A 27,754-nucleotide genomic window follows, 5' to 3' on the forward strand; every position below is an offset into this window, starting at 1 on the left:
CACCTGCTTGCTGCGCTGGTGCCTGGAGCCGGCCCTGATGGCAGGGCGTGCAAGCCCCCATAGCCCCTCCCTCCATCAGGCTGGACAACCAGCCCCTGTGGTCAGGCCCTCACTCCTCCTAAGGGCTAGTCTCATGCGCTGCTCCTCTCCCGGGAGCCACACTGCTGCACTTGGAGAGAGGGAGGGGAGAATCACACACAGGCAAACGGCTCCAGGAGCTGGGTGTGTTTGTCCTTCTTGACTTGCGGTATACGCTGGGGGGAGGGCTGTTGTTCGGGGGCCCGCTGGTTACCTCACTTCATAGCACTGCCTGATACCTACACCTGGCACTGAGCCAAATGGGGTTTGGGCATGGACACCCCCCAATTTCCAGGGCCTGGCTTCCAAAACCGGAAATGAGGTCCAGGGCATCCCCTCTTGCTTTGGGGAGGTAATGAGATGTTGGTTTGCAATATACTCTTCAGCCACTAGCTGTCTGTGTGCTGGACACAGGCTGTGTGCACCCTGGTTAACAAAGGAGACAAAACTGGGAATTGAGTAAGGTGGAAGCCTATTAGATTGGGGGTGGGGGAGGGCTGTAGTGTTTGTTAATAGCTCCTGTTTAAGGATGACTCTGGTTCAAAATAGGGTAGTGGGGGTGAGGAGATAGCATCACCAGCTGGTGGAAAATTTAGTTGGCTTATCAGGAAAATGCTCCTAAAATGGGATGGATTGGATGGGGGGAAGGGAGGGCACAGGCTGAAGCCCCATCCCTGGGAGAAAAGACAGGGGCTGGGGTAGGAGGCATGGTGTTTGGGAGTCATTACAGAAGCCAGGATGTTAGTCACAAGGATTCCCTCGCTCCTCTTGCCCTTTTAAACATTAGCACAGGCAGAACTAGCTTCTCATGGTCAAAACAGCTGGGGCAGCAAGCATGGCTCCCCCTTGGATACTGCACTCCCCATCCCTTGACAACAGCAACTGCTGCTCTAGGTGTGCACGCCCCAAGGGACAGCACCAAGGAAGCTTTCTTAATAGTGCAAACTGCCCACCCCCCCCATCCCTCCCTGTGAGCTACCTGCTGGGACAATAGCGCTTGTGTTTGGAGAGAGAGAGAGTGTGTGTGTGTGGGGGGGGGAGGGGTGTCCAAGCCCTGCCCTCCAGCCTGGGTGCATCAGATACAGAAGGGGCCAGGCAGCAGCACCAAAGTGCAGCTGGGGTTGGGGCTTGGCTCTTGGGGTCTCCCCCTCACCTTATTGAAGATGAGGGCAGCTATTCTGATAGTCAGGCCCAGGTGTTCTCCCCTCTCTGGAAGGGCACAGCAGGACCTGACCCATGGAACTTGTGTTCCCATGGCCATGTAAGAAGGGTCATCTTAGCTGGCCCCCGGCTCCCTCCCACCCCCAGGGGACTCGTTCCACACTCCAGCGCTTGGAGCAGCAGTTGGATCACTGGCTTAATAGTAGCATCCACAACACACCTTTCCTAGCACAGGAGCGTGGTGGAAGGACCTTGACCCACTGAACAGTGCCCGGTGCCCGCTGCCCCCAGCCCCTTGCAGGTCTACATTTTAAAAATCCCCTCTCGACCTAGGACTGCCAAGGCAGGACTCAGGGAGGCAGAAAGCTGGGGTGGGTCAGGAGCAGCAGCTTGTGACATGCTGGGCAATTGGCCCACGTCAGGCAGGACGCTCCTGAGATGCTGGCCTCTATCCCAGCAAGTAAATCCCCTCTCCCTGCTCCATCGCTTTACTTTTTACTGTAGTTCTCCCCTCTGGCCAGCAGAGAGCGTTGCTCTGAGCACTGGGAGCAGCCAGCTTCCCCCTGGCAGGGACACAGCCCCTGGGAGGAGGAGAAGGTGGAACAGCACCTGGAGGGGATGGAGGAATGACGTGGGGGATTTCCCCCAAAGCTTCCAGCTCCCTCTGGATGGAGTATGCCCCCTCCCCCCACGGCACTGATGCCAGGACAGTTTGATGGGGAGGGCACAGAGCTGGGGGGGGGGGGGGAGGGGTAGATTTGGGGCATGGCCGAAGCCTGCCTAGATTACACCTTTGGGGTTGACCTAGGGACAGTTCTTCCGGCGCCCTGCCCCCACCCTGGCAATATACAAACCAGGCCAGACAGGACAGGGGGGTTTGGTTCATTATTTTTATTGTCCAGCTCTACGTTCCTAGGGTTGAGGCCAGACATCGAGGGAAGCAGCAGTCTATGCAGAGTATTTATATGTACACGGACACTCAATATATTATCTATAAATACAGATGTTATTAACAAACATACAGTACGTCAGGGTCAATTAATGCTGGGAGCCCCAGCTTACTGGAGGCCGGCAGGTGCTGCCGAAAAGATGTGCAATACGATTCGCTAACCCTCCCTCCCCCCGCCCACCCCAAACCCAGAGTCAATAAAAAAAAAAAAAACATAACTAAAAATAAAGTCCAACTCCACTGCCTTCCCCTCGGGGAGACTGCTGTGCAGCTCGGTCCCTCTCTGCTACTGCTCAGAGGAGGTGTGCCCCATCCACTATGCTCTCCCCCCCAGCGATCACAGCCCTGAAGAATGGCCACCGAGCCTCTTGGGTTTCAGTGCAGAACGATGGGGTGCCTTGAGCTGGAGATCCAAGCGCTTTGGGGGTCAGAAGGCCCAGAGGACATCTGAAGGTGTTCAATCCCAGACCCCCAGAACACTTCTGGTCTGAAACCAAGGAAGGTCTAAGACACCCAGGAATCCAAGGCTCAGGAACGTCCCCCTAAGATCTCAAGTTAAATCAAAGCCACCCAGCTTCCCAGCCCTCCTCTGAGCCTCGGCTCTGGCCCTGCAAACGGAAGCTCCATCCAGAGATACCTTGAAAAATAAAAAAAACTCTGGGGCATCTGGCCGCCCACCCCATCACAGCAGCAGCAGCAGCAAGGCCAGGGCCACCACGGCAGCACATCCAAGGCAGCAGGGCGGGACATGGGGATCTGGGAGCAGCAGTGGGGAATGCTACAGGCCGGTCCCTCCATCTTGTACAAGTGGTACCAGCCCATCACGCCCAGGCGTCCTCGTCTGGCCCTCCTGGCTCCATCTGGCCCTGCGGCGGCTCCATGAAGGAGGAGAAAACGCTGTGAAAGGCTCTCCAGGGCTTGTGCTCAGCTGGGCGCTTGGGAGGGCTCCCCTTGGGTGAGGCGCCGGACGTCTTGTAGCTGAGCGGCGTGGGTATCTTGGAGGGCTTCTTATCTGGCTGAGTGTCTACACGTGGCTTGGCCTTGGGCCGCAGCTTCAGCTTGTAGATGGAAGGCACTCGGCCTGGTTTCTTCAGGGACTTCTTTTGCCTCAGCACCACCTCCTGTGTCTGGAGTACATCCGGCATTCCATCTAGGGACGTCTCACCAAAAGGCCCCTCCACGGAGTCCTCCTCGGTCTTCATCAGCTCATCTGGGGCCGAGGGTCCCAAGTCTGTGTCAGAGCCCGCAAGCTCCAAGATGGTCCAGGCCACATCCATGCCCGGACCTGAGACCTCTACTCCCTCGGCCACCTCCTGGAGGTCATTCAAGGCTGTGTAGTAGTTACTTTCATCTGAGGAACTTGAGAGAGCCGGCTTCCTCCAGCATGTGGCCGGCTCCAGGGCCATTTGGGAGTCCCAGCCAGAGCCATTCTGGAGCTCAGTGGGGCCTGTGCTACAATTGGAGGCCCATGGGCGCTGGGATGCAGGGTTCCTCTTGGGGTCGTCTTTGGACCGCTCACCAAAGTCTGCCTGGAAGCCGTGCTTGCTGAAGAAGTTTAGCGAGGAGGAGGAGGAGCTGGAGGAGCAGTAGGCAGAGTCAATGGCCCCTGGGTCTGGCGTGGTCTGCTGGAGCTGCCCTGGATCGTGGGCGCAGCCCAGGGGCTCCCCATCATCCCCGGCCAGCTCGATCATCTGGGAGTTGGCCAGGAACTCTTCCTCCAGGCACCGGTACAGCTGCTGCTCCTGGCTCGGGTCCAGGCGCAGAGGGGTCCGGAAGCTCTGTGCCAGCTCCTCCAGCTCCTGGTTGAAGCTCTCAGACAGCTGCCTGGCCTGGAGGGTGTCCCCAGAGAGCCGCTCCCTCACAGGGACCCTTGGCTCAGTCTCGCCCGCCTGCCACTGCCTCACAGACCCCAGCATCTGCGGAGGTGCCCGGACCGAGGGCTCTGCCAGTTTGTTGGCAGGAAGGGATGCTCTGCGACCGGTGGGGGCAGGGCTCCTGGAGCCCACCCGAGGGAGGTGCCCGCGAGTCGGGCTCTTGGTCCTGGGGGTAGCTCGGCCAGAGTTTAGGCCGTTCTCCTTCACCTCGTTGGCCCGTGCCCAGGAGTGCTGCCCGTCCTTTCCTCGGCTGATGAGCAGCACTGGCTCCCCGCCACCTCTCCCCTGGCTCCGCGCTCTGGGGCTGGGCCTGCCAGGCCCGTTCACCAGGCGAGGCCGGCTCCGCTCCTCTGGCTCTGCCTTCCTGGCCCCCACCGACGGTCTCGGTCCCAAGAAGGCCCCGCGCTCCCGTGACTGGCTACGGCTTGAAGGCTGACTCTTGGGGGCCCATTCGGGCATGTGCTTCCCCACCTCCTTCCTGTGCGTGGTTCGCAAGGCACCATCCTCGCCGCACCTCCTGCCTAGGGTGCCACTCTGCGTGGATGATGCGGAGGAGTCGCTGTCTCCGGAGAGGCGTCTGGCTCTGGGGGGCAGCTGGTCTCGAAGCCTGGAACGAGAAGAAGGAAAGGACGTCAGCGCCATCTGCGGCCAGGGGGGGGGGAGGGAGAGAGAGAGAGACTGCTGGAGACAATACATTTCACTGCCCATCAGGGGCCATTGCTGCACTGCATGGGCTGCCAGGGCAGGGCAGCTGTTCAGGCCCCAGCACCGGTCTGGTGGCACCTCAGGAGGGGTACGGCACCTGCATGGCTGAGATACAACGTCCCCTCCCCGCAGCTGGGATGTGGCATTCTGACCCAGGCCCCAGCTCCAAACTAAACCCTTGTAACATCCCTCTAGACCAGGGGTGGCCAACCTGGGGTGCCGGAGCCGCATGCGGCTCTTCAGAAGTTAACACGCGGCTCCTTGTCTAGGCACCGACTCCGGGGCTGGAGCTACAGGCACCGACTTTCCAGTGTGCTGGGGGGTGCTCACTGCTCACCCCCGGCTCTGCCACAGGCCCTGCCCCCATTCCACCCCTTCCCACCCCCTCCCCCCACCGAGCCTGCCGTGCCCTCGCTCCTCCCCCATTCCCCCCCCAGCCTCCTGCATGCCATGGAAGAGCTGATCGTGGGGAGGGGGAGGCTCTGGGAGCAAGGGGTGGGGGAGTTGCTAACGTATTACGGTGGCTCTTTGGCAATGTACATTGGTAAATTCTGGCTCCTTCTCAGGCTCAGGTTGGTCTCCCCTGCTCTAAACCCTCCGTGTGGGAGTCTCGGCTCGCAGGGCTCGCCCTGCCGAAGGCAATGCAGCACGCCGGGCTCGAGTTGGCCCGAGACCAGAATCGGGCCTGGCCGCAGAGCTGGCGTGGAGGCTGCTGCTGCGTCATGCCCCAGCTCACACAAGCTGAACAAGCGGCGTAAGCGCTTTAGCACAGATAACACCTTATGTTCCCAGTGCAAATAGCGGCACCATTCCCCATCCAGCCCACCGGAGGGCAGCCTCCGCCTCCACAGCAAAATCCGCTTTCAGATCCATCTGCCGGAGCTTTTCCCCTCTGCAGTTCCCAAGCTGGCAGCACAGAGCCCAGCCTCTCCTTCCTGGGCTACCAAACTGCCCCGCGGAGCACTTTGTTCTCAGGAGAGAGAGAGAGACAGGCCCTGGAATAACAACAGCCCATTCTCCGCTGATCCCTCCCAACTGGGACCAGCCGCATCTTACAGACCCCTCTGTCCATTCCAAGGCAGCCCAGTTCACCTGGATGCAGAGATCAAGTGCTCCACATTCCAACCTGAGGCTTTCCCCTGCTACGTTAAATGGGGCACATTTCATTTCCTACCCAGATTTAACACAAGAATACAAATAATGTAACATAACACAGCTAAACGTCCTGGGGCAAAGCCTTCGCCACTGTGCTTTCCTGACTTCCAGTTCCTCCATCTTAACGCTGAATCCCCCACCGCCCCTTTCTGATCTGTTCAACTAGCAGGACATACAACCTCCATGTGCAGGCTTGGGGCATTTTGGGCTTTTGTCACTAACAAATGCCTCTAAGCAGCTTTAAAACTTTACTGTTCCATCAGCACCCAACCAAGATCAGGATCATTGCGCTAGGTGCTGTACCAACATCTACGTGAGGCAGGTCCTGCCCCAAAGAGCTTACAATCCAAATAGACAACGGTGAGAAGGGAAACTGAGGCACGGAGAGGGGATATGACTCAGCCAAGGTCATCCCACAGGTCAGTGAGAGCCAGGAGTAGAACCCAGTCCCAGCCCAGCATCCTGTCCATGGGACCACACTGCTCCCCAGACAGACTTATAGACTTTAAGGCCACCGTGATCATGTAGTCTGACCCCCTGCACATCACAGGCCACAGAACCCCACCCACCCACTGCTGTAACAGACCCTCAAATCCTGATTTAAAGACTCCAGGTGACAGAGAATTCTCCATTGACACGAGTTTAAACCTGCAAGTGACCCAGGCCCCACGCTGCAGAGGAAGGCGAAAAACCTGCACATGGATAACTACAGATCTACAGGCGCTGACGTTTGGGTCTGCCGGCGGGTGCTTTGGAAGAGGTGTGTGTGTTGGGGGGTGGGGCACTCTGCCACTTTCGGGGGGAGGTTATTTTCAGCATATTTATACACTTCTTTCATATTCTTGTTATTGAATGGGTCTGTCATTGGTATCTTTACTATTTAATAATTATTCAATTGTTATAAACTACATCATTACATTAGCATGAATTACAGTATATTAAAATCATTGCAATCACAAGCTGTCTTCACTAACCTCCCAGTTTAAAGACTTTGTCTCACTGTAGCTTTCTGGATGAAACTGTCAGCAATCTTATTCACATCTAGTTCATAGAATCATAGAATATCAGGGTTGGAAGGGACCTCAGGAGATCATCTAGTCCAACCCCCTGCTCAAAGCAGGACCAACCCCCAACTAAATCATCCCAGCCAGGGCTTTGTCAAGCCTGACCTTAAAAACCTCTAAGGAAGGAGATTCCACCACCTCCCTAGGTAACCCATTCCAGTGCTTCACCACCCTCCAAGTGAAAAAGTTTTTCCTAATATCCAACCTAAACTTCCCCCACTGCAACTTGAGACCATTGCTCCTTGTTCTGTCATCTCCTCCCACTGAGAACAGTCTAGATCCATCCTCTTTGGAAGCCCCTTTCAGGTAGTTGAAAGCAGCTATCAAATTCCCCCTCATTCTTCTCTTCTGCAGACTAATCAATCCCAGTTCCCCCAGCCTCTCCTCATAAGTCATGTGCTCCAGCCCCCTAATCATTTTTGTTGCCCTCCGCTGGACTCTTTCCAATTTTTCCACATCCTTCTTGTAGTGTGGGGCCCAAAACTGGACACAGTACTCCAGATGGGGCCTCACCAATGTTGAATAGAGGGGAAGGATCACGTCCCTCGATCTGCTGGCAATGCCCCTACTTATACAGCGCAATATGCCATTAGCCTTCTTGGCAACAAGGGCACACTGTTGACTCATATCCAGCTTCTCGTCGACTGTAACCCCTAGGTCCTTTTCTGCAGAACTGCTGCCTAGCCATTCGGTCCCTAATCTGTAGCAGTGCATGGGATTCTTCCGTCCTAAGTGCAGGACTCTGCACTTATCCTTGTTGAAGCTCATCAAGTTTCTTTTGGCCCAATCCTCTAATTTGTCTAGGTCCCTCTGTATCCTATCTCTACCCTCCAGCATATCTACCACTCCTCCCAGTTTAGTGTCATCTGCAAACTTGCTGAGAGTGCACTCCACGCCATCCTCCAGATCATTAATGAAGATATTGAACAAAACTGGCCCCAGGACCAACCCTTGGGGCACTCCGCTTGAAACTGGCTGCCAACTAGATATGGAGCCATTGATCGCTACCCGTTGAGCCTGACGATCTAGCCAGCTTTCTATCCACCTTATATTCCATTCATCCAATCCATAATTCTTTAACTTGCCGGTGGGAGACCATATCAAAAGATTTGCTAAAGTCAAGGAATAACACATCCACTGCTTTCCCCTCATCCACAGACCCAGTTATCTCCTCATAGAAGGCAATTAGGTTAGTCAGGCATGACTTGCCCTTGGTGAATCCATGCTGACTGTTCCTGATCACTTTCCTCTCCTCTAAGTGCTTCAGAATTGATTCCTTGAGGACCTGCTCCATGATTTTTTCAGGGACTGAGGTGAGGCTGACTGGCCTGTATTTCCCCGGATCCTCCTTCCTCCCTTTTTAAAAAATGGGCACTACATTAGCCTTTTTCCAGTCATCCGGGACCTCCCCCGATCGCCATGAGTTTTCAAAGATAATGGCCAATGGCTCTGCAATCACATCCGCCAACTCCTTTAGCACCCTTGGATGCAGTGCATCCGGCCCCATGGACTTGTGCTCGTCCAGTTTTTCTAAATAGTCCCGAACCACTTCTTTCTCCACGGAGGGCTGGTCACCTCCTCCCCATACTGTGCTGCCCAGTGCAGCAGTCTGGGAGCTGACCTTGTTTGTGAAGACAGAGGCAAAAAAAGTATTGAGTACATTAGCTTTTTCCACATCCTCTGTCACTAGGTTGCCTCCCTCATTCAGTAAGGGGCCCACACTTTCCTTGACTTTCTTCTTGTTGCTAACATACCTGAAGAAACCCTTCTTGTTACTCTTAACATCTCTTGCTAGCTGCAACTCCAAGTGTGATTTGGCCTTCCTGATTTCACTCCTGCATGCCTGAGCAATATTTTTATACTCCTCCCTGGTCATTTGTCCAACCTTCCACTTCTTGTAAGCTTCTTTTTTGTGTTTAAGATCAGCAAGGATTTCACTGTTAAGCCAAGCTGGTCGCCTGCCATATTTACTATTCTTTCTACACATCGGGATGGTTTGTTCCTGCATCCTCAATAAGGATTCTTTAAAATACAGCCAGCTCTCCCTGGTATTGTCTTGATGCACGTTAAGGACAGCTACATATTCAGTTGTGTCTGTCCTATTGATGATTGGAGATAATTTTTAAGTCTTCTGAAGCTGGTGAATGAGCATTCTGCAGTTTAGGATCATACAGGCACAGAGAGAAGGATTCTTATGAATTTGCAGTACTCTGGAAACACAGTGCTTCCAGAGTACTGCAAATGACTCCAAGATCTCTTTCTTGATGGGTAACAGCTAATTTAGGCACCATCATTTTGTATGTATAGTTGGGATTACGTTTTCCAATGTGCATTACTTTGCATTTAACATTGAATTTTGTCTGCCATTTTGTTGCCAAGTCACCCAGTTTTGTGAGATCCATTTGTAAATCTTCAGAGTCTCTTTTGGACTTAACTATCCGGAGTAATTTTGTATCATCTGCAGACTTTGCCACCTCACTGTTTACCCCTTTTTGCAGATCATTTATGAAGATGTTGAATAGGACTGGGCCCAGTAAAAGCCACTGGGAACACCGCTCTCCATTCTGAAAATGGATCATTTATTCCTACCCTTTGTTTCCTAGCTTTTAACTGGAGTGCCTGGCAATGCTTTCAGGTTCATCTACCCATGCTTAATTTAATGACAAGCCTTTTGCTATCTTAATCACCCTTCCTCTGTTTAGAAAGAAACTCCCTGCCCTAAGGGTAGACGTTGTTAGCAACACAGAATTCATCATATTCCACACTCAAGCACTTGCTCCTGGGTGTTGAGCACCCACTATTTTTTTCCTGTGGGCACTTGAGCTCCGACTTAATCCACCTCCTCCAAACCTGGCTTGCTTTGTAAACCTGAAGGAGGCTACCAAACAAGCCAAGTTTTAAGGCATTTGCTCCAGCTATTTTTTAGGCACACCACTGCAACAGTTCTGAATGGCACGTGAAGTATTTTTATCCCACGCTCAAATAACTCCTTCAACAATAGCTGTGCTCAAGCTTTCCAGAAATGTTCACCTTTGAGCTGGAAAAAAAAAAAATTCTGCCCAAGAGGAAGTCTGAGTTGGAGAAAGTTTCTAGCACCAAGAAAATGGAAAACACATTTCAAGAACGCCTACTTCGATGGAGTCCCCTCTCGGCTAGGTGCTATTTAATACAAATACCTTGGCGGTAGTGATCTCTAACATAACATCCCAGATTGCATGGTATGGATGAGTCATTTGTGCGTAACTATATGGCTGGATAAATATCACACACACACACACACACACCCCCCAGCAGGCTGATCCTGAGCAAAGCTGATAACGAGAACTAAGAATAGATCTACAATGCAAGTGAGCTCCTGGCTGGTGGGGAGGAGCAGCACTTGGTGCCATGATACTATAAACTCACTGTGGGCCCAGGATTGTGGAAGCCCTGCCATGGGGGTCCCGTGGCCCCAGGGGCTGGATTCACCAGTGGGCAGCCAGAGCCCAGCACTCCAGAACGATGAGCCAGGCCCCAGACCACTGGGAAATTTAGCATTGTGTGACTTCAGAGCCCGAGAGAACGTGTCTGGGCTCTTCCTTTGTCTTCTGCTGCTAAGCCGTTAGGGGTCACGTTTTTCAGCTTCTCTGCCACCAGGGGGACTAGAAATTTGGTTTTACTGTCAAGCGAAAGCCGAGATTCTCCCCTCACATGCTGACTCCCGGAACTAGGCCTTGGAGAGAAACCCCAAACCTCACAAGAGAGGGGGCCACGCAGAGGTGGTGGACTCGGCCCCTGGTCCAACTATCCCCATGCCCTGGGAATCCAAGATACACTCAGGGCCGGTGCTACCATTTAGGCAAACTAGGTGGTTGCCTAGGGCACCAAGATTTGGGGGCACCAAAAAGCGGTGCCCCCAATTTTTTTTTTACATCATTCCTGCACCCCCTCCCCGAGCGCGCCGTTGCTGCTCCACTTCTCCCGCCTCCCAGGCTTGCGGCGCCAATCAGCTGTTTGGCGCCGCAAGCCTGGGAGGGGAGGAGAATTAGAGCGGGGGCGGCGTGCTCGGGGAGGAGGCGGAGCAGAGGTGAGCTGGGGTGGGGAGCTGCCGCACAGCTCCCCGAGGGGGGAGCTGCCATGGGGGAGGGCGTCTCAGGGCGGGGGGGGGAAACTGCCGCGGAGGGGTGGGGGGGGCAGAGAGCTGCCGCAGGGCTGGAGGGGCGGGGGGCGCAAGGTGGAAGTTTTGCCTAGGGTGCGAAACTTCCTTGCACCAGCCCTGGATACACTGCCATGGCTTTGTGCCCACTCTGACAGGATGGCAGGTCCTCTAGAGCAGTGGTTTTCAAACTTTTTTTCTGGTGACCCAGTTGAAGAAAATTATTGATGCCCGTGACCCAACGGAGCTGGGGATGAGGGGTTTGGGGTGTGGAAGGGACTCAGGGCTGGGGCAGAGGGTTGGGGTGCAGGGGTGAGGGCTACAGGGTGGGGCCAGGAATGAGGGGTTCAGGGTGTGGGAGGGGGCTCTGGGCTGGGGTGCGAGAGGTGGTCAGGGCTCTGGGGTGGGGGTATAGGAGGGGGCTCTGGGCTGTGGCAGGAGGTTGGGGTGCAGGAGGGGGTCAGGGCTCTGGGCTGGGGCCAGGGATGCGGGCTTTGGGGTACAGGAAGGGGCTCTGGGTTTGGGGTCGGGAATTGGGGCCTGGGGGTGGGGCACGGGTTTACCTGCGGCAGCTCCCAGTCAGTGGGGCAGTGGGGGTGCTAAGGCTGGCTGCCTGCCTGTCCTGGCACCACAGACCACGCTGTGCCCCGGAAGCGGCCAGCAGCAGGCCTGGCTCCTAAACGGAGGCGTGCAAGCGGCTCTGCGTGGATCTCCCCCGCAGGGACCACACAGATAGGGACTAGCCTGCCTTAGCCGGGCAGCACTGCCGACAGGACTTTTAACGGCCTGGTCGGCAGTGCTGACCAGAGCCGCTGTGACCCAGTGCCTTCCAGTCCGCGGCGCAGTACTGGGTTGAAAACCGCTGCTCTAGAGTGCAGGGCACGGTGGGAGAGTCCCCTGGGATTCTCTTTGAGACAAACTGGCCTGCAGTTGCCAGCTTCTGACAGTGGAGGGCGCAGGAGGATGACCCTGGTTCAGCAGAGAGCTGAGTTTAGGGGGCGTCTCATTGCTCAAAAGGGGAGCAGAGAATGATGCTCGGGGCAGCAAAGGGGGGCAGGCAGCTCCTGCTGGCCACGTGGGGGGGCTAGAGGAGAGAACGCACCCAGGGGAGCTTCAACACCCAGCTCCGAACATCCAGGGGAAGGTTTGAATCTGGGTCTAGGCATCTCTGCCTTGCCTCGGGATCCCACGGAGTCACGCCAAGAGCCCAGACTCACGGGGTCGGAGGACATTGCTTTCAAGAGGCCAACAGCTCCTCCCTTCCCCAGCAGCCAGCCCTGGGCTGGGGATCTGGGGCTGGGAGGTGCCCACGGGGAGCGCTTGGCCTTGGCCTAGAGAAGTTGTTATCGTTTGGGAAGTGGTTGCCATGGCGGCCGGCAGCTGCTCGCCTCCCCCATCCTGCAGCGGCTCCCAGGGAGTGAGTCAGTGGCTGGCTGGCTGAGCAGGCCCCTGCCTGCTGGGTGGGGAGGGAGCGCCTCTTCCTCTGGGAGGGGCAGGACGTGACAGCCACCACCAGAACTGGGGGTGGGGGTGGGGGGCTGGTTTTCCCGACACAGAGGCCCTCCTGCCAGCCCACCCACAAGGAGCCTGGAGCCCCCCTTCCCCCAGTAACCACCCCAGCCCTACCTACTCTACCTTCCCAAGGATATCGGGGTGGCTGGGCAGCCACCATGTCAGCCCCCGGGCAGCCCCTCCTCCGGGGCTGGCAGCACAATGTGCCCAAAGGACTGGAGATGCTGCACCGCTCCTCCCCTGAGAGTGCCAGGCTGGGGCCCAGACACACCCCAGGGACAGCCTGGGAGCGAGGCCCCCTGATGCCCCAGGGTTGGGGAGGGGCAGAGTCAGTTGCCCCAGGACAGTGCAGGGGATTCTCAGAGCACAGAGATAGGGAGTATGAGTCTGCCCGCAGCACACGGGGGTGGCACTCTATTACCTTCAGGAACTGGGGAGCGCCCTGTCCCAGGACACACCATGTGTGGGTCTCACTGCCCCCCAAGGCAGGGGGTGAATCCTGGCCCTATTGCACGGGGGGAGAGAAGTTCCCTAGCCATGTCTGTGCTCTGGGGACATAACCTGCGCCTTGCCCACCTCCCTACCAGGCATTTCCCTGTTCCATTGCCTGGGTATGAACACACCTAGAGCCCTCTCTCCCAGATCCCCTAAGTTTTGCCAAGTCAGGTGGCCTGAGGATGCAGAGATGGGTGGAGTGCGCGGTTCCTACTTGGCATCGCTGGCACATGCTACCTGAGAGTGGTTGAAGCTCGCGGCTCAGATACGTCGCGGTGCGCCAGTGGCGTGGAGCTCCTCGAGAGACCGGAGGAGCTCTGGCCAGATGAGGGGACTGTGCCAGCCCTTGGGGGGAGCCCTTCCAGCTTCTCCTGCCTGCCGTGTGATGTCACATTGGGGATCTGCCTTGAGGAGTCCGATTGGACAGACAGATCTCCTGCCCCCCTGGCCGGATGGCTGGACCGGTCCATCTTGGCCTGGGTCAAGTCCCCACCAGCTGAGAGCCGCTTATCCCCCGTGCGGAGGGTCTCCGTTGGCCGGTAGGGGTTCATGCCTTCCGAGGGGCGCTGGGAGCTGGGGCTGGCAGCTCGGGGGCTGGGAGAGAAGCTGCCAGGAGATGCCATCTTCTGCGGGGAGAAGCCCAGGGCACGTGTCTGCATTAGACGATGCGCTGCAGAGGGAACACAGTCATCAGCATGTTGGCTTAGGGAAGACACTGCAGCAGAGCTTCACGGGGGCCTGGCCGGGATCAATGGGCCCTTCACGTTTCCCATGACCCTCCCTCGGGACGTCTGCTAACAGGCAGCCGTTCCCTTCCCCGCTGGGCCTTCCTGCTGCCTCCCCATCACCTTGTCCTGCTCGATCCTCCAGTGCTGCAAGTGGCCAATGGATGCCACCAGCGGATGAGGAGAGCTGCACCTGTAGCAGGATTTGGCCAGAGACAGCCCTGATCCCAGAGAACAGTGGGAGCATGAAAGGGAACTAGCCTTGGGAAGGAGCTCGTGCTACTGGTGGGGCCAGAGCCTCTGCCATGGGGGCCAATGTTCAGCCACAAGGGGTCGCTATTGCAGCGCTGCACGGTCCTCTCCTCTCAGGCCAGCATGGGCCAGCCAGGCTTGCCTCTGTAGGCTTGGAGGAGCAAGGTGCAGTAACCAGCCAAAGGGACCGGGGCGGTAGAAGGGTCTGCTGCAGTGTCCCAAGAAAACTCCTCCACAAATGAGGTTCCCTGGGAAAGGAGTGAAAGTGACTGGCATGCACAGTGAGTATGGGGTGGGGGAGTCTCTCTGGCCCCAGCCCCTCTGGTAACTTGCTGGAAGGGACGAGTCCTCTCCCCACACACTCACAGAGGGATGCGCATCGGCAGGGATCGTGCTTGTCCAGGTAGTGCTCCAGGGTATCCCATCCGCCACCTACTCGCACCATCACGTGGCTTCTCAGCACCTGGCAGGGCACCAAAGAAACAACGCCCGTCAGGGTCATTGTGGCTCAGTCAGCTGGCACACCCACGCCTGTCTCTGAGCAACACTGCTCCCTCTCTCTCCGAGCAGGCCTGCAGTGGCGCTAACTCACTGCTTACAGTATTACTATGTGACACACGGGATTTTACCAATCAGACTTTAGAGGAACCATTACATCCACTGCATATGCAGGCACTTCTGGGGTGTAAGCTGGCAGCACATAGCAACCATACATAACACTTCAGGACAGGAAGTGCAAAAGAATGCTGTATCCAATTAAAGCTGCAGCAGGAATTTATGCAATGACTAAAGCTAGAATTTAGCTGGGGCATTACAGTGATTATTTCTATAGTGTTTTATGTTCAAAGCACTTTATAATCATTTAACTAATTAACCCTAAATTATACCTGCCTACCTCACAGCACTATTACCGTCCCCTTTTTACAGAGGGGCCTCAGTTTCCCTCACTTGCCAAAAGCCACACAGTGAAAGAGTAGCAGAGTTGGGACTAGAACCTCCTGAGTTCTGCAGACTGCACTGCCTCTTAGCACCCCTAGCACCATAACAGGCCATTTGTTCAATGCGGACGCCTCAGCACCATTTCTAGCAGCATCTGCATTTCCCTTCAAGGTCACCCATCCACATGCTGACCAGGCCCAACCCTGTTTAGCTTGTGAAATATGATGAGATCACAGCCACAGATTGTTAGAGCTACCAAAACCTAGCCTGCCTGGATAGTAAAGCTCTCGTTTAATAACGCCTAATTAAAAAGGTCCCTGATCATGGTGGTGTTACTACACCTATCCTCCCCTGGTCTTTTTCAGGATGAGGAGGAAACTGCTTGGCTCAAGATTTCACTTCCTGCCGTGCATTCCCCACTTGAAATCCCCATCCTGTTTGGGATATTACAGTCCGTTACTGTGGTGAGGACTGGTTGTAGCTCCAGCTGAGCTGTCAGCAGCAGCTTTGCAACTGACTGTTATACAGGGTATGGAGAGTCCAGTCGCCCTGCTTGGCACTCCCCACCATCCATTCACTATACCAAGCATTAGGCTTGTTCTACAGATGGGGAAACTGAGGTATGAGGTGAAAAGTTGAGCGAGTGACTTGCTCAAAGCCACAGAGGTTTTCAAATCCCAGCTCTGGCACAGAACTCCATAGGTTCTCGCTCCCAGTCCTGAGCTCTCACCACTAGACTGCGCTTCTTAGTCCTCCCCATACATAGCTATGGAGACCTGCGTTTACGTTTACTTTGTAGCAACAGGACCTAGGGCCACCTACAGCAAGGAGGTCGTGTGGTTAAGGCACCAAACTGGGACTCAGCAGATCTGTCTTCGATTCCCAGGTCTCCACCACTGAGTTCTTGTATGACCTTGGGCAGTCACTTCTCTCTCTGTGCCTCAGGTTCAATCTGCAAAAGGGGAATAATACTTCCCTATGTCCCAGGAAGGCTGCAAATTTGCTAATATACATAGATTCCAAGGCCAGAAGGGACCATTGAGTCTGACCTCCTGTATTACACAGGCCAGAGACCTGCCCCAAAATAATTCCTGGATCAGAGCTTTTAGAAACACATCCAGTCTTGATTTAAAAACTGGTCAGTGATGGAGAATCCACCACAACTCTTGGTAAACTGTTCCAATGGCTAGTTACTCTCACTTAAAAATTTACACCTTATTTTCAAACTGAATTTTTCTAGCTTCAACTTCCAGCCATTAGATTGTTAGACCTTTCTCTGCAAGACTGAAGAGCCCATTATTAAATATTTGTTCCCCATGTAGGTACTTATAGTCTGTCATCAAGTCACCCCTTAACCTTCTCCTTGTTAAATTTAATAGACAGACTCAAAGAGCTCAATCACTAGCAGGCAGGTTTTCCGATCTTTTAATCATTCTTGGGGTTCTTCTCTGGCCCCTATTCAATTTTTCAACATCCTTCTTGAACTGTGGGCACAGGACGGGACACGGGATTCCAGTAGCGGTCGCACCACTGCCAGCCACAGAGGTAAAATAACCTGTCTGCTCCTACTCACAGTTCCCCTGTTTATGTATCCCAGGATCACATTAGCCTTTTTGGCCACAGCTTCACAGTGGGAGCTCACATTCAGCTAATTATCCACCACAACCTTTTTCATAGTCACTGCTCCCCAGCATAGAGCCCCCCATCCTCTAAGTATGGCCTGCATTGTTCCTGGGGTATATATTTACAGGTAGCCATATTACAATACTTTGCTTTCACCCAAGTTTACCAAGCACTCCAGCTCGCTCTGAACCAGTGACCTGTCCTCATCATTATTTACCACTACCCCAATTTTTGTGTCATCTGTAAACTCAATTCTATATTAATCAGGTCCTGTATCAGCCACTCCATTACCTGGCTGGGCTCAACATCAGGCTGACAGGCCTATAATTACCAGAGTTGTCCCATTTTCTGTTTTACAGATTGGTACACCATTAGCTTCCTTCCAATCTTCAAACCCCACAGTGCTGGGGGAGGCACACATGAACCCCGATATAGGGACTTGCTGGACTTGAGATGCAAATACTTAGTCCAAGTGCAAGGGCAGCTACAGCTTTCAAATCTGCAGAATTGCTAGATCTGAAGTTTTTAACCACCCATTTTACTTTTGCAGTTCAGCTTTAAGGGCCAAAGACCCTGTTTCCCTGAAGAACAGGGTCCCCAATGAACCAGCGCTACGCAAGTGGACTTGTTTCTGCAGCACACGGGATGCATTACAAGTATGGGAGGGCCAGCTGCTCTCCAAAACCCAAAGCCAGGGGTCACTCAAAGCCTAGCTCTCCTCCCTGAAACTCCCTCCCGGTGCCCCTGGCTGTACTATGTCCTGCAACTCTAAGGCTCCACTCTTAGGAGACCCCATTAAATGTGTCAGTGGGTGTGGGAGGCATTTCACTGCCAGGGAAATTTGCAACCCCGTATCCTGCAGGTGCCCAGATATTTCAACTCCTCCCCAAATAGCTCAACACTCCCTCTGGGATGGGGCATGCCCCGACCTCAGAGATTCAATAGTCGGTTTGCGAATAACTAGTCCCAGGGATTGGGAAATGGAAATCCCATTTGAAATGAGAGCCCACATGGTACCTTAACTACAAGAAAGGCTAGTCATTCTCAGCCCATGTACTACGGAGTGATGATCTACACAGTCAGAACCAGCATCAAGAGACAGAAGAGACTGGAAAGGAAACACAGACAGGAGGGATGGGGGGAAAGAGAAAGATAGGAAGTGGTGTGCTTCAGACGACAGGGAACTGGACTTCGGAGTCAGGAGGCCTGCGTTTTATCCCTGGCTCTGCCACTGATCTGCTGTGTGACCTTGGACAAGTTATTTAATCCCTCAGTACCTTTGTTTCCCCTTCTGTAAGAGCTTTTCTCTGTCAAGTTTTTTGAAAGAGCTGAGATAACTGCGGTCTTGTTGACAGTAGGATTTTAGCCATCAAAGCAAATCAGGTCTACACTGGATGGGGGTTTGGACCAGAGCAGATACATCAGTGGCTAAAATCCTAGACAAGAGTTACTCTCACAGGTAGTAGCCATCTGAAGATCTAGCTACCGTGTGACTCAACACCCCAAGCTAGGGACTTTAGGTCTCAAAATCAAGGTTTCTGCCATATTAACAGAAAAGTTTTTCATGGTGGTTCAAAAGTTTCCATGAAGACTCTTGACATAAATACATCCCTGCCCTGTGCGGCAGCCTAGGCCAGTGGTTCTCAATCTTTCCAGAGTACCATATCCCTTGCAGGAGTTGGATTTGTCTTGTGTAGCCCCAAGTTTCACCTCCCTTAAAAACTACTTGCTTACAAAATCAGACATAAAAATACAAAAGTGTCACAGCCACTCTTACTGAAACATTGTTAGTCTCATTTTTACCATATGATTATAAAATAAATCAATTGGAATATAAAATGCACTTACATTTCAGTGTATAAGATATAGAGCAGTATAAACAAGTCATTGTATGAAATTTTAGTTTGTACTGACTTTGCTAGTGCTTTTTATGTAGCCTGTTGAGGCAAATATCTAGATGAGTTGATGTACCCCCTGAAAAACCTCTAAGTACCCCAGGGGTACACATACCCCTGGTTGAGAACTACTGTCCTAGGCGAATGCATAGGAGGAAACTGACCAACAAACATGAAACTGACCGCTCTCTTCTTCTCATCCAAACTGAAGGGCAAAAAAAAGGGGGTAGGGGAAGAGAGAGAAGTATTTAAGATTTGGGATATTCTCAGAGTTTTAATAATCTCAGGTGTCGTGAATAATGCAAAAAGAGGGTTTTATTTAAAAAATTACCAGTTTGAGAAGTTATTTAATGAACCCTAAATTAGTATTTATTATTTGTATTACATTAGCACTTGGCTGTCTTGGAGATGGCAGGTGCATTGTGCTAGGATCTGAAGTACACGTAGTACAGGGTGGGTATTTGTATACACTCTCTAAACAGACAAAACAAGGGGCAGGAGAAAGTGATATTTCCTTTCCTGATTTTATAGGTGGTAAACTGAGGCATAGGGAGGGGACACGGGGTTTGCGGATTTCTACGTCCAGAATCCCAAACCCTCCAGAGGCCCTCCCTGCCTTTGCTGCTCTGTATCCATGCGCGGAGGCCGGGCATAGCTTTTGGGTTCTTGTGGTTCCGGCACTGAGCAAGGACTCAGGACATCTAGGGCCCATTCCCAGCTCTGCTACAGACTCTGTGTGTGACCTCGAGCTGTGATAATGTTCCTGTCGGGCAAGGCACCTACCCGCTTCAGCCCATGAAGTGAGGAGATGGAGGCAGGAAGGGGACTGGCCTCAGGGGAGAAGTGGCCAGCTTTCTCCTGGCACGTTAGGCATGGACTCCCAGAGTGCCGGCCCCTTCTGGGTTGGCATCGTGAGGCTTGGGTCTGTACAGCCCTAACCCAGCCAGCTCTGATGGGCATCAGCTGGCATCAGCAGAGCTCTTCACGAGAAGCCAGCATGGCACCAGCCCCTTGGAGGCTTGCACCCTGTGATCTCCTCCATTCCCATCCCCAGCATGCTAACATTTCTCCTGCTGCCCCCAGGCCACCCACCCTCAGCATCGCTGCAAGCTCTCGTGCCAGTCAAAAAGGCAATACTGGGGCAGCACTGGGGAGGAAATAAACCTGGATGCTGTTGGCCATGTAGAACCAATGGCATCTTTCCAGCTACTGCAGATCAAGTGGTTAGCAGGACAGGGGATCGTGACCAGCAAAGAACCACGACATGAATTACGACAGGCTAAGAGATCCCATGACACAGACAAAACTTCAAGCGTCATCTGGCATCCCCCTTAATCCAGCAGCTACCAGAGCAGAACAGGAATACGGACCACTTGATAGCGGCTACGTGCTGTGCAGATACTTACCAACCCTCACAATCCCAGGAAGGGGGTTGGGCATTAGGATCCCCACTGTTGGGCTCATAGGTGTGGCAATTTGCTATAAGGTCACCCAGCGAGCCCAAGCAAAGCTGGGATTAGAACTCAGGAATTCCTGGCTCCCGTCCTGTACTCCGGCCACTAGACAACACTTCCTCTCAATGAAGCAGAACCCCCCATGCCCACAACCTCTCGTAGCAATGTCTAGGGAAGAGAGGAGGGAGATCAGCATTCTATTATTGCTGGGGAACAGCTAGTGCTCGAAATAGAAGAGACAGGGTGTGGGGAGAAGATGGGGCGGGTTAGAAAGGAAATGTGGCAATGGAGGATCTTACTCGAACAAAGATCAGCGCGTTGGAGTCTCCCACTTTATATTTACCCTCTGAGACTTTGATCATGGGAAACTGAGAGGGGCAGGTACAGCAGCCCAGAATCTCTCGCACCTAAGAGAAGGAGGAAATTAAAATATTAAGGGTCAGTGCCACATACAGGAGATGAACCCCCAGCCCACAGCAGAACCAGGAGGTGACTGGACTCCCAGCCATACACAGCGAGAGCCTGTCCTTCTCGAGCTGAGGCAGGGCACGTGACACCCAGAGACACCACCAAGAGCACCCCCAAGAGGGCCACATCCCCGCGCCCACCTGCAAGTGACTCTGGCTACAGGCCCTGGACGGGAGTAACCCAGGCTGATTTCGGAGACCTGGAGCAGATTCTGGATGTGGTGCCTGGGAGGAAAGGGAGCCAGGTCGGGTTTCTCAGCTTGCCTGGATTGAATTCTGGGTTCAGTCCATGGGAGAGGAGGACCCAGGCTGGCAGGCCGCCTTCTTTTGGCCAGAGAGTTCTTATAAGCAAACACTGCTTTGTTTGCTTATAAGATATCCCGTGTTATCCCATGCTGACCCACCCCAGCGCTGTCCCGGTTATCCCATGCTGACCCACCCCAGCGCTGTCATGGTTATCCCGTGCTGACCCACCCCAGCGCTGTCCCGGTTATCCCGTGCTGACCCACCCCAGCGCTGTCCCGGTTATCCCGTGCTGACCCACCCCAGCACTGTCCCGGTTATCCCGTGCTGACCCACCCCAGCGCGGTGCCGGTTATCCCGTGCTGACCCACCCCAGCGCGGTGCCGGTTATCCCGTGTTATCGTGTGCTAAACCACCCCAGCACTGTCACTGTACCAGGCAGCTCACGTTAGCCATGGTGTGCGAGAGGGTTACGAATCTACTACTGCCTTCTAGCGACCCAAGGAGCATATCGGAGCCCCGATTACCTCAGCGCCTTGAATGGATTTACCCTCCTAGCAGCCATAGGCAGGGCTATCACCCCCTTGCACAGACGGGACACAGGCAGAGACTCAGGGAACATCTACAGAACTGGGCCAAGGGAGGGGCTATTTAATATTTTTTTTACATGGAAGTTGAGATTCTCAAGTAATCACAGGACTCCGGTAGCTGGGGCTTTAAGTAAAGCATCAAATATTGGGAGACTGGCAATTAAAAAAAAAAAATCGCTAGAGTTGACGACACTGTATCCGTAGTTTGGGAGCCTGGCAAGCGTGCTCAGCACTTTCCATGCCTTCTCGTACAAATTGCTTTGGAGAGCAGCACAGACATTGTGCCCCCAGTTCCCACCACTTACACCTTCTCTCACACACACACAGCCCATTCAGAGCCCCAGCAGGGAGGGAGCCAAGGTTAAAGCGCTCAGCAGCCAAACCCAGCACACAAATGCAAGTTTAGAACAGATAAAAAGGCAGAGATCCTGCAGCTTCAGCTCTTTTGCTCCTGAACAAACAGTTACAAAAATATTAACCTCACAGTAGGTGGAAGGCAGCCAAGCAAGCCAGGGATGGGAAATGGACACATTGTGCAAAGTCTAGCTCCTCCATTATGAAAACTGCCCGCGCTGCATGAGCTCTGGTGACCCTTGGACACCTTGTTTATGCCAAGCTGAAAGGAGTGAGTTCCAGGAAGGCTTGTGCAGGGACAAGGTTCCCAGAGAGAATCTGGTGCCCAGAGATCCAGCTCTCCATTCCAATCCCTTTCCGCCCTCCCCCCGGGCTCTAACAGTCTGGTGGAATCAGCCCCCGGGGCAAATCGATCTATTTCCAACCAGTCTTCTCTCCGTGCTGCTACTCACAGCAGCCACATTGGTCACTGCTCCGGCGGGAAGCCACTCACTCCACGGTGGCTTGCAAACGATTCTTTTAATTGGGTTGGATCTTTCCAGCTTCTTCATGCTGGATAACGACAGGGGGCGTTCAGCTCCTATTTGCTCTTAGAGATCTTGGGACAGGCTGGCTCGTTTCCCCTGCTTTTGCTTTTTGAGAGGATTTCAGAAGATGCACAGTCTGAGCTCTTCGACGCTGTCTGAAAGGGCAAGAGGTGCTGTATTGCTAACAAAGGCCTTGTCTGCATGCAGATTTCAATCCAATGTTGGCCACTCTTGCCACGTTATCCAAGGGCTCACCATATTTGATGTTTACTTAACACTCAAGCTCCTGGAATCCCGTGATTACATGAGACTTTCAGGTTCCAGTTAACACGAAAATGGAAGTTTCTAGCAGTCAGTGTGTTGGAGAAAAAGCTTGAAAATGTGATCTGGACGTGGCCCAAAGGCTTCACAAACCAGGAGGCAAAGGCCCAGGCCCAGCACTGGCGGTCGCCTAGGGCAGCAGGATTTGGGGGGGCGGCATTTTGCCGTCCTCGGTGGAAATTCGGCGGTGTGGGTTCCTTCCGCTCCAGATCTTTGGCGGACATTCGGCGGCGGGTCCTTCACTGGCTCCGGGACCCGCCGCTGAAGTGCCCCGAAGACGCGGAGCAGAAGGACCCCCGCCGCCGAAGACCCCAGGCCCCCTGAATGCTCAGAGGAGGAGTGCTGCCACCTAGGGCGGCAAAAACCCTGGCGCTGCTCCTGCACAGGCCACAATATTTAAATAATTGTATGATTTTTAAGCCAATCTCAGGGGCTTTGGGGACCCCGACTCAGGATTCTGGAACACACGGGGACAGCAATCCTGTAAAATCAATTTAGCTAGACTAGTGCAAACTGGTGCCACTCTGCCTTCAGTGAACTTTAAACATATCCATTATTGACTCCAGCTATCTCAAAATAAGGCACTCACACCAAAGTGCGTCCACACAAGGGTTGGCAGCGGTTTAACTACGCTGGTTTAAGTGTCATGTTCTCAGGCAGACAAGCTCAGTCACCTTTAAAATGCCCCAACCACAAGCAGCTGGTGCTTTTGAGCTGGAAAATGCAGTTTACCTAAATCACTCAGCTAGGAAGTGGGCCGAGTTCGAACAAAAACACAGACAAGAGAGCGATCGCAGCGACGGAAGGGCCTCTGTCTCCATCAGCACAACCTGCCATCAAGTGTCTGCAGCAGGGTCTCTGATTTACCCTGGCTACCGCTACTGCCTGGTACGACTTCCCCCAGGGAAATGTACGGGACAGCAACGAAACTGACCAGCCTTTGGGCGCAGATAGCGGCACATGGAGGAGAGGGATTTTGCTGCTAATTAGCAATGCAAAGCCCTGAGCCTGACTCCATACTGCCATGCTAGGGCATGTGCATTCCAGTGAGACATGACAGGACCTACAGAGTCACACTCGCCTCAGGACTTGCAAACCTCTCCTCCATCTGGAAGTCCCGCTCACAGAGCTCAGTTCCCTCAGCCAGCACTGCCATCCCGCTCCTGCGGCCCAGTGTGGAATTATTGCACCCGATGTATCACAAAACAAACTGAGCGCTGGTGGAACCATTCCCAGATTGGCCTGTATGGGGAGGATGGAGCATCTGTCCTCCAGATGGAAATGCGCGCCACACGGCTGATTGATCACCACCCCTGACAGCTGCACTCCACTAGAACAAGGGGGGGGAGTTTTGTCTGGTACTTCCCCCACTAAAACCTGAACCTAGACTATGGAACTCCTTGCCACAAGAGATAGCCTTGCTGAATTCAGAAACAAACCCAGCTCTCTGACCACAGCCTTGTCTGCACCGGAGCTTCCAGCCATCAGTGACCTGTAGCTGATATAGTTGCACCAAGGCAGAAGGGCAGAGTCCTGCTAAAGCTACCATTTGCACTAGGGAAGGTTACCACTGCTTGAAACCAAGGGAGGCTGTGCTGCTACAAACTGGCTCATAGCACCCATGCCGGTTTGCACTACGGGTTGGCATCAGCACACTGAAATCAGGGCAACCCCAGCAGAGGTAAGCCCATAGCTTTCCCGTCAATTTCTGCACGGTACTTACACTAATCAAGGTGGGAAGGGAGGGGAGAGAATGTTGTTATCCAATTTTTAAAGGCTTGGCAGGTGCAGGGACGCCACTGGGAGGCTGGGTGAGTACCTAGATAGACAAAGCTTCACTGCTGAAGACAGGAAATTAAGAGACAAAATCCCCTGTCAAACTTCATCTAATCCCCCATGCTGCAGAGAACTGCAGCTGGATGCAGTGAGCTGTGGAGCTCCAGGCCACCCCCAGCCCCAGCGCTCCCTTCTCCACATTGTAATTATTCTGCAGCCTGCTCAGCCTGCACATGTGGCACAGCTGGCTGACTGTGCATCCTCCGGGAAGGCAAGCGTCCCAGCCTTGCCACGGAGACTGGCCCTCAACAGCTGTTGGCTCCAGGCCAGAGCCAGAGCATCAGGGAGAGGCAGATCCCAGACCCCAGGGTGAAGTCTGCTGTCATCTTCCACCAGGGGGATGGAGCCCTGTGGCATTTAACACAAAACAGATTTCTAACCACACAGATCAAATGGGACCCAAATCCTCCTGGATTAGCCCCAGCACCGTGTTTGAATTAATGCAGGGGCAGCTTGTGTCCCACAGAGCCAGGAAGTTCAGCAGAGAGGAAGGGCCCATGGCAGGGGGCCTCTGTCCCACATCAGCAGCAGGGCTGATGCCACACGGTGGGATCTGTCCTCTTCTCCCCTGGGGAGCTCCTCAGACCAGGGCCCTCCTCCCTCTAGATTGCAGCTCTTCGGGATCATTCACTTCAGCCCCAAGAAGTGGGTTCTTCCCCACTACCACCCACTTCCCATACCCAACCACTTGCCCTCTGACCTGCGGCAGCGACAACTGGACTTGGATTTCCCAGCAAGCTCAGAGTGTGTGTGTGTCACAACCCCAGAATGCACAACTGCTTGGCCAGAAGGTTCACAGCCCCCCACCCCCAACCAGCATCTGGGGTGCAAAGTACATGGGAACATCACTGGGGTCTGACCCTACTGCCCCCACCCCAGCAAGACTCAGCAGTGTTGGCAGAGTTCTACCTGCAGCTTCTGGTTCAACCCCAATTCTAGGGGCCGCCCTCCACCCTGAGCCAGTTACCACATTTGCTCAGGGCTAGTAGCCAGACGGGGCTCCTTTCGGAGCCCACAATGCTTCCAAATGGGGTCGCTGACAGTCTGAGGAGCAAGCCATGAGCCGAGGGCCGCTTGGGTGCCCAGACAAACAGGCGCAAGAGACCCTCGTTCCCCAAGGGATTGGCTTAGCACTGCCATCCCCAGGCTGGAGCCCCCTGGGAGCACGGACTCCTTCCCTTCATTCCCACAAGAAGTTCGGTAGTTTCCTGTCTGGGGATCTTTCAGCCGAGACCCTCAGCCTTTGATGCCAGAGGAACCAGTTGCTCTGGAGGATGTTAAATAGCTCGTGGCTCTTCCCACACAGGCCCCAATGTCCTTGGTGAGAATCAGAGAATATCAGGGTTGGAAGGGACCTCAGGAGGTCATCTAGTCCAACCCCCTGCTCAAAGCAGGACCAATTCCCAACTAAATCATCCCAGCCAGGGCTTTGTCAAGCCGGGCCTTAAAAACCTCTAAGGATGGAGATTCCACCACCTCCCTAGGAAACCCATTCCAGTGCTTCCAGTAGTCACCCTCATGCACACTAGCGTGCTGCACTCCACCCCAGAGCTGGCTGCTTTCTCAGCAGTGCAGCATGTGTCTCGCCAGGTGGGGAAGGCGCCAGGTCTGTCATACTTTCCATGCTGTAACCCCAGAGTACCTTCTCCAACTTACTGGAGGTTTCATGGTGACAAACTCAGAGTCCAACTGGCCGCCAGGAAGCAGTGATTTAGCTACTTCCACGTGGCAGAGACACTAACCCCCCCCCTCCTCCCCCACAAGGGCGTGAGCATGAGACTCACTGCGAAGGGAGAGCACAGAAGGAAAGAGAGAAGCCCAGGAACTGGCACTGTGCCCTGTTTACCCAGCTCCCTCCCAATCACTCTCAGGGTGGCACAGATGCAATGCCAGGCCCAAACTGAATGGACCCCCGGGGCCAGCAGAGCAGAAGGGAAGAGAGGAGCTGCTAGCGCAGAGAAGCAGCAAAATGCACCCAATAAGAAGGATGGTTTCCAGCACCAGAGGGCAGGGTCTGGCACCACGGTTTTGGCCCTTTAAAACGCCATGTGTCCTGCAGGGAGAAGGAGGCTCGCTCTACAGGAACTCAGTGTTATTCAGTGGGAGTCAGCCAGCAGGGTGCAAAGGATTTTAAAGGGTCAGGATGGGTTGATTTCACAAGCACAGCTTTCCCAGCCTCCATTTGGCAGTTTGCTTGAGCAGGGAGAAGGAAGGGGTTATGCAGGTCACCAGCCTGATTGCTCTGGCAACCTGGATATACCAAGGCAGGGTGATCATACCCCACACCGGAAAGGGGGCCCCCCCGACGGTGCTGGGAATTCCATGCCAAGGCAAAGGGAACTGCGAGTACAGTGGAAGCCGGGGAGCCGGTCCTGGACGTGTCAGCCCAGAAGCACAGAGCGGGGAAGCAAGATTGTGCAAGGGGGGAGGGAGATCAGCAGTTGTAACAGGGCACGTGTTGCACAAGGGAGTCATTGGGGGGGGGCTCTGAACTGTCCCTCCCCCACCCCCAGTACAAAGATCCCAGCTATGGAGGCTCCAGTTTCCTAAAGCGTCTAATGTATTTAGATCAGCACAGCATCAGGGCACCGTGACGCCAAGCAGTGGGTGAGGAGCAGCAGGAGCCCAAGTCACCTGCAGGACTCAGCCAGGGGAAGAGGCTCCCCAGGAAGAGAGACTGTGGCTCAGCTGGGGACAGGAAACTCCTGCTGCCTTCCCTACCCCAGGAAGCACCTGGTTAAGGCGGAGAAAATGACGCGACGCCATCCTTCGGGGCAAGGGGAAAGCAGGACGGCTCACCTCACCGGGCTCAGAGACGTCTGAGAATGGGAATGGGTGAGGGGATGGATCACTTGATGATTCCCTGTTCTGTTCATTCCCTCTGGGGCACCTGGCATTGGCCACTGTCGGCAGACAGGATACTGGGCTAGTTGGACCTTTGGTCTGACCCAGTCTGGCTGTTCTTATGTGTGAGCCCTGCTGGACGGTCACCCTGAGAGAGGTGGGGCAATCCTGCAAACAGCAGGTGGGTTCAACATCTCCAGCAGCAGTACCCAGGGGTGGGACTAGAACCCCCAGCTGGGCTAACACAGGCCTGGCAAGGACCTCCTAGAGGGGCACGTCCCGGCCCCTGCTCACGCAGGCAATGCCGTCATTTCATCCCATGCATTAACTTCTCAAACACCATCTTAAAACACTGGAGCCACAGCGATGCTCTAGGAGCGGAGAGAACGACCGAATCCAGGGGGGTCGGTCAGCGCGCAGCCGGTTAACCTCATCAGTAAATGGGCACAAGTCTCCTGTGACGGCTGGGCACTGCTTCCCCCAGCCCCAACAGCAACCTGCCAGCACACAGGCAGGTCGAGATCTTTGGCCAGGGGTCCCAGTCCTGATCCCTCAC

At 54.2% G+C, this 27,754-nt stretch overlaps 1 protein-coding gene across 1 annotated transcript in view; it reads right to left on the reverse strand.

The window, feature by feature from the left end:
* Nucleotides 1-3,009: 3,009 nt before the first annotated feature.
* Nucleotides 3,010-27,754, reverse strand: part of GAS2L1 (growth arrest specific 2 like 1) — a 39,277-nt gene continuing 14,532 nt past the window's right edge. The window contains exons 2-5 of the mRNA XM_065418017.1: nt 20,316-20,423; nt 14,472-14,568; nt 13,366-13,798; nt 3,010-4,669 (exon numbers count right to left, since the gene is read on the reverse strand). Of these exons, the coding sequence (XP_065274089.1) occupies nt 3,010-4,669; nt 13,366-13,798; nt 14,472-14,568; nt 20,316-20,423 (2,298 nt within the window). The remainder of the gene's footprint in view (nt 4,670-13,365; nt 13,799-14,471; nt 14,569-20,315; nt 20,424-27,754) is intronic.

Source organism: Emys orbicularis, chromosome 16 (genome assembly GCF_028017835.1).
Source record: "Emys orbicularis isolate rEmyOrb1 chromosome 16, rEmyOrb1.hap1, whole genome shotgun sequence".
In the NCBI taxonomy this organism is placed as follows: Eukaryota; Metazoa; Chordata; order Testudines; family Emydidae; genus Emys; species Emys orbicularis.